This window comes from Podarcis cretensis (assembly GCF_951804945.1).
Source record: "Podarcis cretensis genome assembly, chromosome: 5".
Taxonomy (NCBI): Eukaryota; Metazoa; Chordata; class Lepidosauria; order Squamata; family Lacertidae; genus Podarcis; species Podarcis cretensis.
The window spans coordinates 20,985,138-20,999,568 of record NC_137174.1 but is presented as its reverse complement, the minus strand read 5'-3'; the positions used below and the strand labels follow the sequence as shown (position 1 = coordinate 20,999,568).

Genomic DNA, 14,431 nt, shown 5'->3' with positions numbered 1-14,431 from the left:
GGTCCACCACTGGGGTGAGGCAAGAAACAGCTTGACAGATGGGTCCGGGGTTTGCCCATGACATTTAGCTGTTGGGGTGAAGGACATGATGGTACATACATACATTAAACATACAGAAGCCAACTGGACTGACAGCTGAATCTTACTTCTATAGGGGCACATGAGAAAAAAAGACTAGTTACAGGGTGCATTATAGGTTGCATGGCACACACAGCCCGGTCCTCCAATAGAAAAGTACTGCAAGGGGGCTCAGGGAAAATATCCTACTGCCACTCAGCATTACTGCCTGAGGCAGTTGCCTCACTTTGCTTAATGGTAGGGCCAGTCCTGAAAAGTCAACTTGAACAACAAATTAATTCAAGCAACTCTGTGCAGCAAAGCAACTATCAATAAGTGAGTTATCATCTGTTGATTTGTGCTCTCTTCTGTCTCAGTGTGGCCCTTTACTATCAGTGATTTCAGCCCATAGGACAAATAAATAAATTCTATTAAAAGAAAAGAAAAACCACCTGTCAGAGCTGCCTCTAGGTCCCAGCTCACAGAGGACCAACGCTAGGCTGTAGTTATGTACAAAAGTCTTTATTGATGTTCAGTTTCCATTTCAAAGCCGTAGCGCGCAGCTCTACGTCTTAAAGCCTAGACCGGCGAAGTACCGTCTGAGTCACCTCCCCTCTGACACCAGTTTAAGATCCTAGCCCGGCTGCACCTTTTACGCTGCTCTCTCCTCCTCTGGGTCCTCCTGCCCGCTGGGGCATTGCCCTTTCTGGACTCTTCCGATGCTGAGTCACTTAGCTCCTCCCCCTCCCTCCGGCGGGCTTTAGGACCCGGTTCCCAATCCTCATTCTCTGCTGTCCCGCGCTCCTGTACATTTGAACTTGCCTCTCGCGCCAACCCAGTGACCTTCCTCCTGACCGTTACACTACTTCTGTCACTGCTTCCCTCTTCCGGTACACTGGCCGGATCTGACCTCCCCTCCATTGTCTGACTCTCCGATGGAGGTGTGGTCAGCCCTGCCTCATCTTCTCTCCCTGGTGGGGAATGCACTGGCCCTGATCCTTGGGACTCTTCCCCCCCACTCTGCTCAGGTGGGGAAGCTGGTCCTGATTTCCAACTACTGCTCTGGGAGTCCCTGCTGTCCCCTTGCTCCTGGGACGCTCCCCTTGGGAACCCCCTACCCCTGGCCACTGGCGCCCCCTTCTGTGAATCTTCCGATTCGCTGGAGAGGCTCATGGAATCCCTCGGTTCACTGTCCTCTTCTCCTACGCTCCCCTCGGATTCCTCCCCCTCGCTCTCCATCTCCTCTCCTCCCTGTGCCTCTGCTCCTGAACCCCTGACACCACCTATATATTTTTTTAAAAAAAAAGCTTCACAAAATATAAGGCAATTCATCCCAAGGCACCACAGCTCAGGGACAGAGCAGATACTTTGTATGCAGAATCTCACAGGTTCTATCCCTGCCAGCTCCAACAAAAAGGTCTCAGCAGAGCTATTAAGACCCCTTTCTTGAGACCCTGAACAGGTATTTCCAGTTAGATGAGACTAGTCTGGTGCCATCCACATTTTTTTGGACTACAGCTCTGATCATCCCTGATCATTGGTCATGCTGGCTGGTGCTGATGGAACTCAACAATAAGGTAGCTCCATTTCATAGAAACATAGAGCTGGAAGGGACCATAAGGGTCATCTAAGTCCTGCAATGCAGGAATCATTTGCCCAATATAGGGCTCAAACCCACAGCCCTGAGATTATGAGTCTCATGCTCTTACCAACTGAACTATCACAACGTAGCTCTCTCCAGCTTTCTTCCAAGCACACCTAGAGGGGGCAGTTCAAGCCCTGATTTTCTCACGAACTAGAAGCAGAATCTACAAAACACACTTTCAAGCAGATCTGGAAAGCCACCCCAAGAAGGGCAGGGAAAAGTCATGCTATGGATGGCATGGTATCCTACCTACAACAGGAACAAGTGTTCCCAATGCCCTGAGGAGACACTGCAACTAAAAAACCACAAACACTCATCCAAAACATGAGTGCCAACAACTGTAGTCCAAACAACCCCCACAGAGCACCGACAGACATCAAAGTGATAGTGCTATGTTTCACAGCAATTAGGACCTGGCAGCTGTCATTCAAACTTCTGCCACCTCATTATTGAACTACAGCAATGTATTTGGGGTGAGGGGGCTGCCCTTGAAAGAGTTTTGGAAAGTTGATCTGGGGCAGAACATAGCAGATGGACTTCTTTTTTGTTTTGTGTCTTGTTTTTAATTTTCTGTTATTATACATATGATCTTTCTCCTTCTAAATTGATTTGGATAACATTATTTTGAGAGAGAGAAATATATACCCCATTGCTGGGACCGCAGCAGCTTACTGGAGATTGAGCTCAGCAAGCAAACAATGGGATAATATGAACCACAGAATATGAAGGTAGACTGGAATGCTGAGTAGCTTGCCCTCATATAACCAGGCTGCCAGAGAGCAACCCTTAAATGAATTAAGTTGAGTGCAAAACCTCTGGCTTAAGTGATTTGTGGCACACATCTTTCATCTACTCTCCCAATTGTAACAGGGTTTGGGTTTTTTACAGGGTTATTGTTTTTTGTTTGTAAAGCAGAAGTAATTCAAACCTGATTAGTTTCTTCATCGTTTTTGAAGGAAACTGTGATGTTGGAATATATTAGCAATCAAAGTTCAGGCTAATCACAGTTCTTCCCATTTAGTGATTATTTGTATTCAATCAAATTTGCACCTGGAAGCCTTTGCACAGAGTGCTCTTATGTGCTGGGTCTTACATGCCATCAAGGCAATAAATAGTAATATGGGCAGATGCATTATTATATTGTATTTAGTCAGTAAAGAGACAGCGCTAACATACGGTATGTATAAAATGGGTTGGTTCACTGAATGTTATAACTGGGAATATATCTATAAATGCTCAGCTAAGACATAGCAAACTCAGCCCAATAAAACATGCTTTACTGGGCCAAGGATGAGATTTCACTAGCATACTTCCTTCTTCTCAGTCCTTACCCCATGTTCCCATGTGCTGTAATGCAGAACTTCCAGGGTTTGTTGATTGGGAAACTATGGTTAAATCTCCACCCCAAACCATGAGTTGATCCATTCAAAAGGGGTGGAAGGAGCAGAGAGGGATGGGAAAGGACAATGGAAATTAACTTGTAATGTGTATCCTTTGAAGTTTTTTCCCTGTTGTTGCGGGTTCAGACCCAGAGACCTCCCCGCTAAATAAAGACACATTTGACTCAAATTTTAGTTTTGGTTTTTGGCAGAATTTAGGCCACAACTTTATTGATTACAGAAAGTGAGTGGTTGCATAGGCTCTGGTGTGACTAGCTCCCTTCACCCCTGCAGGCAGCGCTGACCCAGGGCACCAGCATAGGTCAGCCAAGGGTGAACACCTGGGTAGGCAAGAAGCCGGGAACAGACTATGTTCACACCCCAGATGCTTCCCCCAGACTCAGACATGGGCACAAACCCCTCTCGGGGGTTGACCAAACCAGTTGCGTCCCTGGATTCCTTTAACGGAATATCTTTCACATAGGGATGGCAAGACTATTCTCCCATCCCTATCACATGAACCAGTGCCTATCCACAACCTTACAAGTTGTGACGATTTGCTACGTGGCAGGCGAAACCAAATGGCAACAGCCAATCAGCCAAGTGGGGAAATTCCTGCTGTGCCCCTGTCCCAACGACACACGACGGCATAGCAAGGTCAAGCGCAAAAAATGCCCTAAAAGTAGGCAGAGGTGGGTGGGTGGGTGTTCTGAATGCATGAGCCAAAGGAGGAAGCTCTGGGTCACGTGCATGGGTTTATATAGGTCCCTTGATCCATTTGGACTGCGCCCTATTGGCCAGATTAAACCCAACATTGAGGGACCTACCAATCGGGTATTGAGGCTATCCAATCTTACCCACCCACAACACAGGAGGTCGGTCTCCAGGTCTCACCACAACACATGCCCTCTTTTAGGGAGGACACGATGAAAAGAAAAGCAAGGCACACATACAGAATAGATGAGGCAAAGCCTAAGAGAGAGTGTTTGTGCGTCAGCTAGTTAATTATTATGTTAAAATGTGTATAGCAAAGAGCCAGATTTTTAAAAGACCATATGTTTAGACTGTTAAAAAAAATAGAATATCCACAGGAGTTGGTTTTTAAGTTATTAAAAAGATGACATATAGCAATTGAGTTAAATAACTCAATTAGCACTGAAGAACACCCAAGCGATAATCAGCCTTAGCACTCTCCCTTTGTCTTAAGTTTAGGGTAATAAATAATGCCCGACTAAGAAACATTTAAAAGAATTGTGCTTATAATGCATACTCCAAGGGGAATATGAGAACTTTTGCTATCATTCACCAAGTGTTTTTATATCCATATGCATATTAATGCCTTTTTAATTAATACACAGAAATAAACAACTCCTTAATGAAGATAAGAGTTGTCTAACGATAAAACCAAGAATACAAACAGAATACAAAAAAACTAATTTACATTTAGAGAGACTATTTTTCATTTAAAAGTGCAGAACTCCTATCTACAAGAAATGTCCAGAAACTAGTGATAGGGGGGTTTTTAAGATTTTATTTATTTATTTTTTCATGATGCATTATGGGGAAAAAGATGTAAATAAACCAAAACAGCTACAAAATGCAAAACTAAAATATGGGGTCCTCTTTTAAAGGTTGTTCTTAACCCTTACAACCCACAGAAGGTAACAGTCCCTCCCAGGTCTTATCTGGGATCTTTCCTTTCTCCTCCCAGCCCCCCACCCTGGGAGACCAATGTTTCTCTGCCTTCTACCCCAGGCCCTCCATCAACCATCTACCACCCCCATGAATGTACAATCCCTGGACCCTAATAAAGGCCCCAAGTAGAGGACATCAATGAAGAAATAATAATAATAATAATAATAATAATAATAATAATTTATTATTTATATCCCGCCCATCTGGCTGGGCCTTCCCAGCCACTCTGGGCGGCTTCCATAAAAACCAAAAATACAGTAAAATCACACGTTAAAAACTTCCCTGAACAGGGCTGCCTTAAGATGTCTTCTGAATGTCAGGTAGTTGTTTATCGCTTTGACATCTGCTGGAAGGGCGTTCCACAGGGTGGGCGCCACTACCGAGAAGGCCCTCTGCCTGGTTCCCTGTAGCTTTGCTTCTCGCAATGAGGGAACCGCCAGAAGGCCCTCGGCGCTGGACCTCAGCGTCCGGGCAGAATGATGGGGGTGGAGACGCTCCTTCAGGTATACTGGACCGAGGCCGTTTAGGGCTTTAAAGGTCAGCACCAACACTTTGAATTGTGCTCGGAAACATACTGGGAGCCAATGTAGGTCTTTCAAGACCGGTGTTATATGGTCTCGGCGGCCGCTCCCAGTCACCAGTCTAGCTGCCGCATTCTGGATTAGTTGTAGTTTCCGAGTCACCTTCAAAGGTAGCCCCACGTAGAGTGCCCCACGTAGAGAAAGGGGGGGGAAGAAAAGAAAAGGAAGAGAGAAAGAGAAGCAAGAAGAAAAAAGAGAAAGGAAAAAAGGAAAGGAAAATAAACAAGAAACAATAAAGAACAAGGTCTTCCGATTTTCCATCTGCCAGTTACATAAAACCAAGGTCAGTGAACAGCCTGGCCCTGGAAATACCACTGACATCAGTGATAAAGAAGCTAGAACTGTCCCTGGTCCTGAAGTAAGGGTTACAACAAAAGAATAAAAACTTATCAAAACAGATAGGAGCAACCTTGGGGCAGGCTGAGCCAAGCAGAGGCCTCAGAGGTCAAACACATCCAAGGGACAATTCTGAGTTACTTCTTAGTCTTGTTCTCTCAACATTAAAGTGGGGAATGAGTACAAGGGAGTTTTCTAGCCTCTGACCACTTTCTGGAACTGATGAGTACTGTTCAATACAAAATGAGTGGCCTGATCCACAAGACAAAACTTAACTCCCTGCCACTGCAGTGTATCTGGGGCTATAAAGAATGGCCATGTGATCCCAGTGAGCAGGCAAGTATATATGGGATAAGGAGAGGTCTCAGATGATCTGGCCCTAAGTTATTTAATTATATAATAGTAAGACCTTAAATTTGGCTCAGTAGCACATTGGCAGCCGGCGCATTTCCCTCAGCACTAGTGTTACATGCTGATGGATGGCAACCTTGGCCACAAGCTGCAAATAACCAAATAGATTCTCATAAATATATTAAAGAATAGACAGTACGCTGCAACACATTTTGACCAGGGATGTGCAAAACCCCTCTCAGAAATTGCATTCATTTTATCAAAACTGTTTTGGTTCCTCTAAAATTCCTCAGATGCTTCTCCTGAGGAGCAGCCAATAGGCTTACTTCTAATTTGACCTTAGGCACAACTATGATGGCAATAATTGTGTGAATGATATCAGCTCTTCATTAGGGAAAGCCTTTGTTCAACAGTTTCCACTTACTTTCTCTGAGACATCTATATTCTGCAACATATTGTCTCTGCAAGCATCACATCTGCCCATTGATTCTTTTCTGCTTTTGAAGAACCTGTAAGAAACATCACGAAAGCCTCTTAAATAGAACAAATGTAAGAAAACATTTTCTTATTCAAACAATGTAGGTTATCTTACTTCAACCTATTTAGAAGTCTAGTCACACAAAATGGCGGGTGGATTAGCAGAAGACAAAACATATTTATCAAGCATTGAAATCATACAGTACCAGTGAGAAGTTGCAAAGCAACCACACTAATTCTATGGAGCTAAGCAAAGAATGTGAACAATTTGTCCTGAATACTTGTTAAGATATTTTTTAGAATTCCTCCTCAGTTTTCACAAGCTTAGGATTTTCCTTTCTGTGAATATTTTATTGGAAATCAGCTATTAACAGAGCACTGGGAGGACACGTTCAAGCAAACAGTGAACCCAGTCAGTCTACTGGGAACTGACTACATGCAAATTGGGCCCAGGCCCAATTCTGGCTGCTGAAAACCAGCCAGGAGAAGCTTGGTCTTTTGACACCTGGCGTTATCAACACCTTTACTCCAAAGCAAAGGGTGCTAGACAGCAGCTGCTCACACTCGAAACATGCACTAATCTTTCTTTTATGGAAAGATGATTGCATATCTGAAAACTGCAGGGGCCTGGATGAGGGCAACCAAATTAAAGCCAAATCCAGGTGAATTAATGAATTAATTAATTTTAGGAGAATTGAAATAACCATCAATGGCAAAGAGGTAGGATCAGAAAGCTTTTCCTCTTACTGCAACATTGCATTTAGAATTGCAGGTTAGAATGGTGGCCAGGAATGAGAAATAGGCAAACATAACCACTTTGAAGTTTTTTGTTTTTTTTTTTACAATCCAGCGGTATATAATTTTAATGAAATCAATAAATGATGACTAAATAAATAATCCATAATCTCATGGATAAGTTTCCTGTGATACTATATTCATGACTAACTTCGAAGACGGTTTGGAGGCTGCTGCACTTTTTGCAACACTAACTCCCTGAATTCCGACTTCCTAAGTAAATACACCTTGCTTGGGGTTTCAGGCACAATGCAAAGTTCTGGGTTCAATAGACAAGGTCCTAAATGCTATCATAAGCCATTCCTTCCATGGGAACATATTAAACTGCCTTACGCTGAGTCAGACCAATGGGCCCTCTAGTTGGGCCATGTCAACACTGACTGGCAATGGCTCTCCAACATTTCAGACATGAGTGCCAGCCCTCTCCTTTAAAAATATTATTACCACTTGTAACTTCCTGGATGGATCGAGTTAGTACCCTAAATAACGAAATAAACAACACTAATGACTATAATAAGGTCACTCATGTGAGCATGTAAATAAACTGGCACAGGGACACTTCAAATGGTTTGTAGCTTCCCTGGAATTGCATGGGGTTATTGACAGCTGTAAGACCAGGCTGAAATTGCATGGAAGCATCAGATGTGTGAGCTAGCGCCTCCATGTCAAAGCCACATGCATGACCAGCACACAATAATAGCCACACTCATACCTGACACCAGGTGGAGGCATCATTTGATATATCCAGTGTATCTCCAGCAGGGACAGCCCAGGCATTAGGCAAGGTGAAGCTATTACTTTGGGCAGCATAGCTGACTTTGTACTGAATTGCACCACAGGAGAAGGTGGGAGGGTCAAGCTGCAGAAATCTTCGGGGACAGGGCCTTTTTTCAGCTGGAGCTTGCTAGAACTCAGCTCTGGCACCTCTCAGGTGGGCACCATTGCCATTATAAGAGAACTAGGGAAGCGTTCGTGGTGAGTTCCGGCACCTCTTTTTCTGGAAAAATAGCACTGCTCAGGAACAATTTCAATGATCTCAAAGTTTCAGCTTCAAATGAAAATGACAGGTGCTTTGCCAAAACAGAACCTCCCAAATTCCCTGTGAATTTTGCTTTTGCTGAAATTAGGTAGCAACCTGAGAGGAGACTATTATTTCCCTATTGAACGTACACCAGGGGTGGTGAGGGAGACGTGTGCCAAACCAGTAAAAGCAGCACCAATTTGACCAGCTCTAGTTTGTCAGTTGATTCCGAAAAGCATTCTATTGACAAAGCGCTGTGCATAAATGAATGTTGATGTTAACAATAATAGCAGAAAAGCAATCATTATGCATTGTTCTCGTGCAGTGAACCGACTGACTTCTGCAGAGACATCTTTTGTGATGTATTTTACAGAGTTCAGAGGGGGGCAAGAACTTAATCACATTCATCAGAATGCACCTTTCCCCATCTTTCTTTTCCCAGAAACAAATGAAACCCACATCTTCGTACATATATTTTATTTTATTTTGCCTGCCACTGCTTTGCCATTCCCCCCCCCCACCCAAAAAAAAAAAAAACACAAGTACCAATCTTCTGTTAATGGTTTACTAAGCAGTTTACAATGGATTGGTTCGATCTTTGCCTACAAAAGCATACCACAAACTTATTTTAGAGGCCAAAAGCACCCAAATACCACTTTATTTCCTTAGATGAATATGAATTTGGTTTAAGCAAAACATCTTCATGAACCATGGTTTGAAGTTGTCTTGTTTCAAACTACCCTTAGTTTCAGTAAAACTCAATTTGTAACAGCAGAAAATACAGATACATAGGAAGTTTCGCACAACATTCTAAAAAGGGCATTTCAGCAGACTACTTCCTTATGTTCTTCTCAACAACACATGGAGACTTTTTGTTCTTAAGAGCTTTCCCCAGCTATTGCTGTCAAGTTCCTTAGTTATTGGTTGTAATGGCGGTTTAACTTAAATATTTATGGTATGCACATTTCATTGTTGTTCTTAGCTTTTAATTTTTAATTTTCATTGCCAATTGCTTTGAGTATTTTTATAAACACAATGTGTTTTTCTAAATATGCATCAGTTTTCAAGAGGGAGAGCAACTACAAAACACAATGCATACATTTGAGACAAAAATGTGTGGCTCAGTGTTGAACTGTACGCATGGCTGGGAAATAATGAGGGGATATTCAAGGTAACTGCAGGATGCAAACATTTGACAGCCAGATGAAAAGAGCAGCAATCATAGTTACTGTTGGGGATGTATGGAAAATACGGCCATGCAAACAAAAGATACCCTAAGGTACTTCTAGCTAGGCCACTAACCAGCATTGGCACAGCAGGGCAGACAGAAACCTTGGCAAGGCTTTTGAAAAAAAAAGTCCCCTAGTAGTGTTCCAGTTCAAAGACTATGGCTTGCTGAATCACAGCTGTGTGTCTGTCTATGTGGTTCAGAGGAGCTGCAGATTGCCTGCAAATGCCTATAACCCGCTGCCAAAAAACCAACTGCAAAAGTCATAATGGGAAGAAGTGAAACCAAAGTAGAGCCACAGAGATGTTTTTCTGAGATGATCAGCAAAATAAACATGCTACTTTTCCATGTCCAGGAATCTTGGTTTGTGTGAGGGAGAATTCTATCATGTGAACCCATACCTGTTCTCTGAAGTGGTTACTATCAAGAGATAGGTTTACCACCTCTGCAAGAACTAGATTTCTCATTTTAAAGGCTTATCCACATTTGAGCAGAATTTAGCTGTCAATCCACCTCCCCTCCCCATTTGAATTAAACCAGAGAAGTTTACATCTGCATTTATTTGGATTTACGATTAGCAACATTTGTCTTTTCCATTCGTACCAACAGGCATTCCCTTTTGCATTTCCCCCTGCCTTCTAATTTGGTGATTTTATTATGCCCACTAGTGCTGAGTTGCACCTAACATTGGGGGGAGGGGCTGGTGCCATGCACACAGTGAGTGCATTGCATATGTGATGACTGTTGCATTGTCGTCCTCCCAATGCAACATTTGCCCACCAGGCTGTGTTGGTCCGGGCAACCTCTCCTGATGGGAGACCCAGTGTGGCCAGGAGCAACATCACGCCAAACTGTGCAGCATCTCCCAATTAGTGAAATCCAGCTTTCCACCTCCCCACACCCTGGTGTTGTCATTAATAACACTTTGGAGACATCTGGTTGACCTTTTCAGAGACTGTTTTGAGGTCTAGATATTGGCACCGAGCCTAATATGTATCTGGTGGGTCCACTGAGCCTGGTATGTAGCTATTGTATCTGTTTTGATGTGATTCAGATTTGGTACAAATCTGCCCAATTTGATTCAGGATTTAGACATGGCCCTACTCTGGAGAAAGCCTGTTGTAATTTACTTTTATGAATTTTGATTGGTCTGATCCATTGCACAATGGTTACTCACTTATTTAAGGGCTTTACCACTCTTTGAAATGGTTTTATATGTTGCTCTTATAGTTTGCAGTTACAACTGCAAAAGTTTTGAATGGCGTTTTTATTCATTTAAAATTATTCAGTTATTGGTGTTATTTCATTTTATTAAATGGAAGCTGCTATGGATGTAAATTGTTTACAAAAGGGGGGATATATTAACTGATTAAACACACCAAATTAGGCTGGGCTGGTTAAATAACCAAAGCTGCAACGTGCAATTTGATGCTGGTCGCTAATGTCAAATTCAGCCTATATTCAGACATTGAATAATTGGTAGGTTTCCGTTATTCCTCACCCTCCTCTCCTCCTCAAAAATAAATAAATGACCACACGTCTAACCTTCTCTGTCTTGGCATCTTACGTTGACAGACCTAGACTGACAGCTGGAGTCTTCTAAAGAATTGTTTCCAGAAATGTGCAGAGGGATTAGAAGGTTATCCCAGTGCTATTATTGGTGCTTTTGCCATAATGCTGGCTTTCTCAAGTCTGAGCTGTCAGTTAACAAGGGTACAAGCAGTTACTTAAGGGGGTTTCCTGCATGGCAATGCACTTAACTTTAGTACATTACTTGCTAAGCTTATCATAGGTTCAAAGCCGCCACCTCAGACGTGAACTGAGCAAACTCCTAATTAACCAACTGATGGTGAGGTTTCTTGCCTCCTCCTCATTTTCTCAACGCAAGCACAACTCTCATGAAATTAGTGCATCATAATCGGTGCGCAAGCACAGAAAGAGGGAATTACTGAAAGCACTTGGCTGGCTCCTTCAACCTGATCCCAGGGCAGAGGTACTGAATTGCACCCCAGGTTGAGTGGACCTGGTGTCACGTCATGTGCCTGATGTCATGCACCCAGCGCATGCATCATCAGGAGGAGGCCAAGCATGGAGCCCAGCATGGTGTGCCTTCAGTGGCCAGTGGCGGCTCCTCTCATGCTCAGAAGGAGCCTGTGCTGCACTCGGCCCCATGCTCAGCCTCCTCCATCCCTTCAACACTGAGGGTCCGCAGCCCCTGCCAAGAAATATTGAGGGGGTCAAACAAAGACACCTCAGCCCTCTACAGTTGGCGTGCCTGTCCCAGGGTCATCCCAAGACATTTTGTTGCCTAACACTAAGGACAACACAATGACCCTCACACCCTGATACATTGGTACCTCAGGTTACAGACGCTTCAGGTTACAGACTCCGCTAACCCAGAAATAGTACCTCGGGTTAAGAACTTTGCTTCAGGATGAGAACAGAAATTGCACGGCAGTGGTGCGGCGGCAGCGGGAGGCCCCATTAACTAAAGTGGTATCTCAGGTTAAGAACAGACCTCCGGAACGAATTAAGTTCTTAAATAATAATAATAATAATAATAATAATAATAATAATAATTTATTATTTATACCCCGCCCATCTGGCTGAGTTTCCCCAGCCACTCTGGGCGGCTTCCAATCAAGTGTTAAAAACAATACAGCATTAAATATTAAAAACTTCCCTAAACAGGGCTGCCTTCAGATGTCTTTTAAAGAGAAGATAGCTGCTTATTTCCTTCACATCTGAAGGGTGGGCATTCCACAGGGTGGGCGCCACTACCGAGAAGGCCCTCTGTCTGGTTCCCTGTAACCTCACTTCCCTCAATGAGGGAACTGCCAGAAGGCCCTCGGCGCACTGGATCTCAGTGAACGATGGGGGTGGAGACGCTCCTTCAGGTATGCAGGACCAAGGTATCTTAACCCGAGGTACCACTGTACATATACAAAAGCCAATCACAGTGGTAACCAAATTGTACTATAATAATAATAATAATAATTTATTATTTGTACCCCGCCCATCTGGCTGGGTTTCCCCAGCCACTCTGGGCGGCTTCCATAAAAACCAAAAATACACTAAAATATCACAGATTAAAAACTTCCCTGAACAGGGCTGCCTTAAGATGTCAAAGCAATAAATAACTACCTGACATTCAGAAGACATCTGATGGGAGAGCGTTCCACAGGGCAGGCGCCACTACCGAGAAGGGCCTCTGCCTGGTTCCCTGTAGCTTTGCTTCTCGCAATGAGGGAACCGCCAGAAGGCCCTCAGCGCTGGACCTCAGCGTCCGGGCAGAACGATGGGGGTAGAGACGCTCCTTCCTTGTCAACAGCAGGGGGGGGGGAGAGAAACACTGTTCATCCCAAGGGCCTCATTTCCTTCAATCCAATAGCTGAAACCTTCCATGCGCCAAATGCCAATGATTGTTAGGGTTGGAGGCAGAAGTGGGCAGAACAAGACATGCAGGTTTGGACTTTGTACAGTAGACACTCACATACACCTCTCTATTCTCCATCCATGAGGTATGTTTGGTGTGAAGGTGTGATGATGTGTGGGGACAGCCCTGAGCACCAGTTAGAGTTTTGGAGGGCGGATCAGCAGTATAGCTTCTTCCACCACAGCTAAAGGCTAGCCTAGGGGTGGGCAGCATCCAGACACACAACCTGCCACCTGCATTCTGACAAGGCATGGCTCAGCATAAGAAAAGCACATCCAGCGAGACTGTCGATCATGTGTTTCAGCTTTGTCTTAAGCGCACAGTTCTCATATAAACGGAATGTAAGGAAACATCAAGCCGCAACAATTTCTGCGAGAAAACTCATCAAGCAAAATGTTTAGGCTAAGCTGTGACAAATTTCTCTCTGACGAGCATTTTCCAGACCAATAAATTTAGCCTTCCAGGTTGAACCGTGCTCACAGAGTGCAACAAGACAAATGGGAAAGAAAAGCCACGATGACTATAAACATTTTAAAAAGAAGAAAAGAAAATAGACAAATGATGAAAACCGTCTTGAAGATTTCACGTCCTCCTATGATTTACTAAGAGCAGCTGTCGAAAAACATTTGCATAGATGACAGTAATGGGGACTTGTAATTTGAAGCTAGAAACCATTTGTAGCGTGTCACTTCTGATTTCACTGAATAGAGGCTATAGCTATGTATTTCTAGGGGCAAAGCCTTTGCAGTCCGTTCTACAATGCAAATAATAGGGAATTCCTTATTATAAATCTGCCATCAGACTGAAGCAGTTTACTGCAATACAAGAACTAATGTGTGTTTGCTCAACCTGCATTAGCAGCTATCAATACCTACCAGGGCCAGCTTGGCCATTACAGCACAGAATCATAGACTTGCAGAGTAGGAAGGGACCGTGAGGGTCATCTAGTCCAACCCCCTGCAATGCAAGAATCTTTTGCCCAATGTGGGTCTCGAACTCACATCCTAGAGATTAAGAGTGTCATGCTGAGCTATCCACATCTTGGGCAATATGTTGCAGGGTGGCAAACATTGTGTTGGCAAACATGGGCTTCCAAACAGAGGTTTGCTGAGATACTGTGAATACAGGGGTGAGGCGGTGCTTGTACAGAAGAAAGATGTGAAGGGGTTTTTCACCCTTCCTTGCAAGTGCCCCCCGCCACAATTTTCCTTCAGCATGGCTTATTTCCTACTTCAGAGCTTGGCTCAGAACTCATGGGTTCTGAGAGGAAACCCAGTAAGATGAGTGGGGTATAAATAGTAAAATTATTACTATTATTTATTATTATTAGGTGTAAGCAAAATATAATAAAATAATAATAATAATAATTTATTTATACCCCGCCCATCTGGCTGGGTTTCCCCAGCCACACTGGGCAGCTTCCAGAACAC

The 14,431-nt window shown here is 43.7% G+C and overlaps 2 protein-coding genes across 4 annotated transcripts in view; one reads left to right on the top strand and one right to left on the bottom strand.

Moving 5' to 3' along the window:
• The window catches only part of RASGEF1A (RasGEF domain family member 1A), a 224,869-nt gene that overhangs the window by 83,512 nt on the left and 126,926 nt on the right, over nucleotides 1-14,431 (top strand). The gene's annotated exons all lie outside the window — the stretch shown is intronic.
• The window catches only part of LOC307215928 (uncharacterized protein), a 231,283-nt gene that overhangs the window by 101,265 nt on the left and 115,587 nt on the right, over nucleotides 1-14,431 (bottom strand). For all 3 annotated transcript variants that reach the window (XR_013838708.1, XM_079975762.1, XM_079975763.1), the window contains one exon: nucleotides 6,469-6,553. Coding sequence is in view for 2 of the 3 variants with exons in the window: in XM_079975762.1 (XP_079831888.1) it covers nucleotides 6,469-6,553 (85 nt within the window). In the remaining variant the exon portion in view is untranslated. The remainder of the gene's footprint in view (nucleotides 1-6,468; nucleotides 6,554-14,431) is intronic.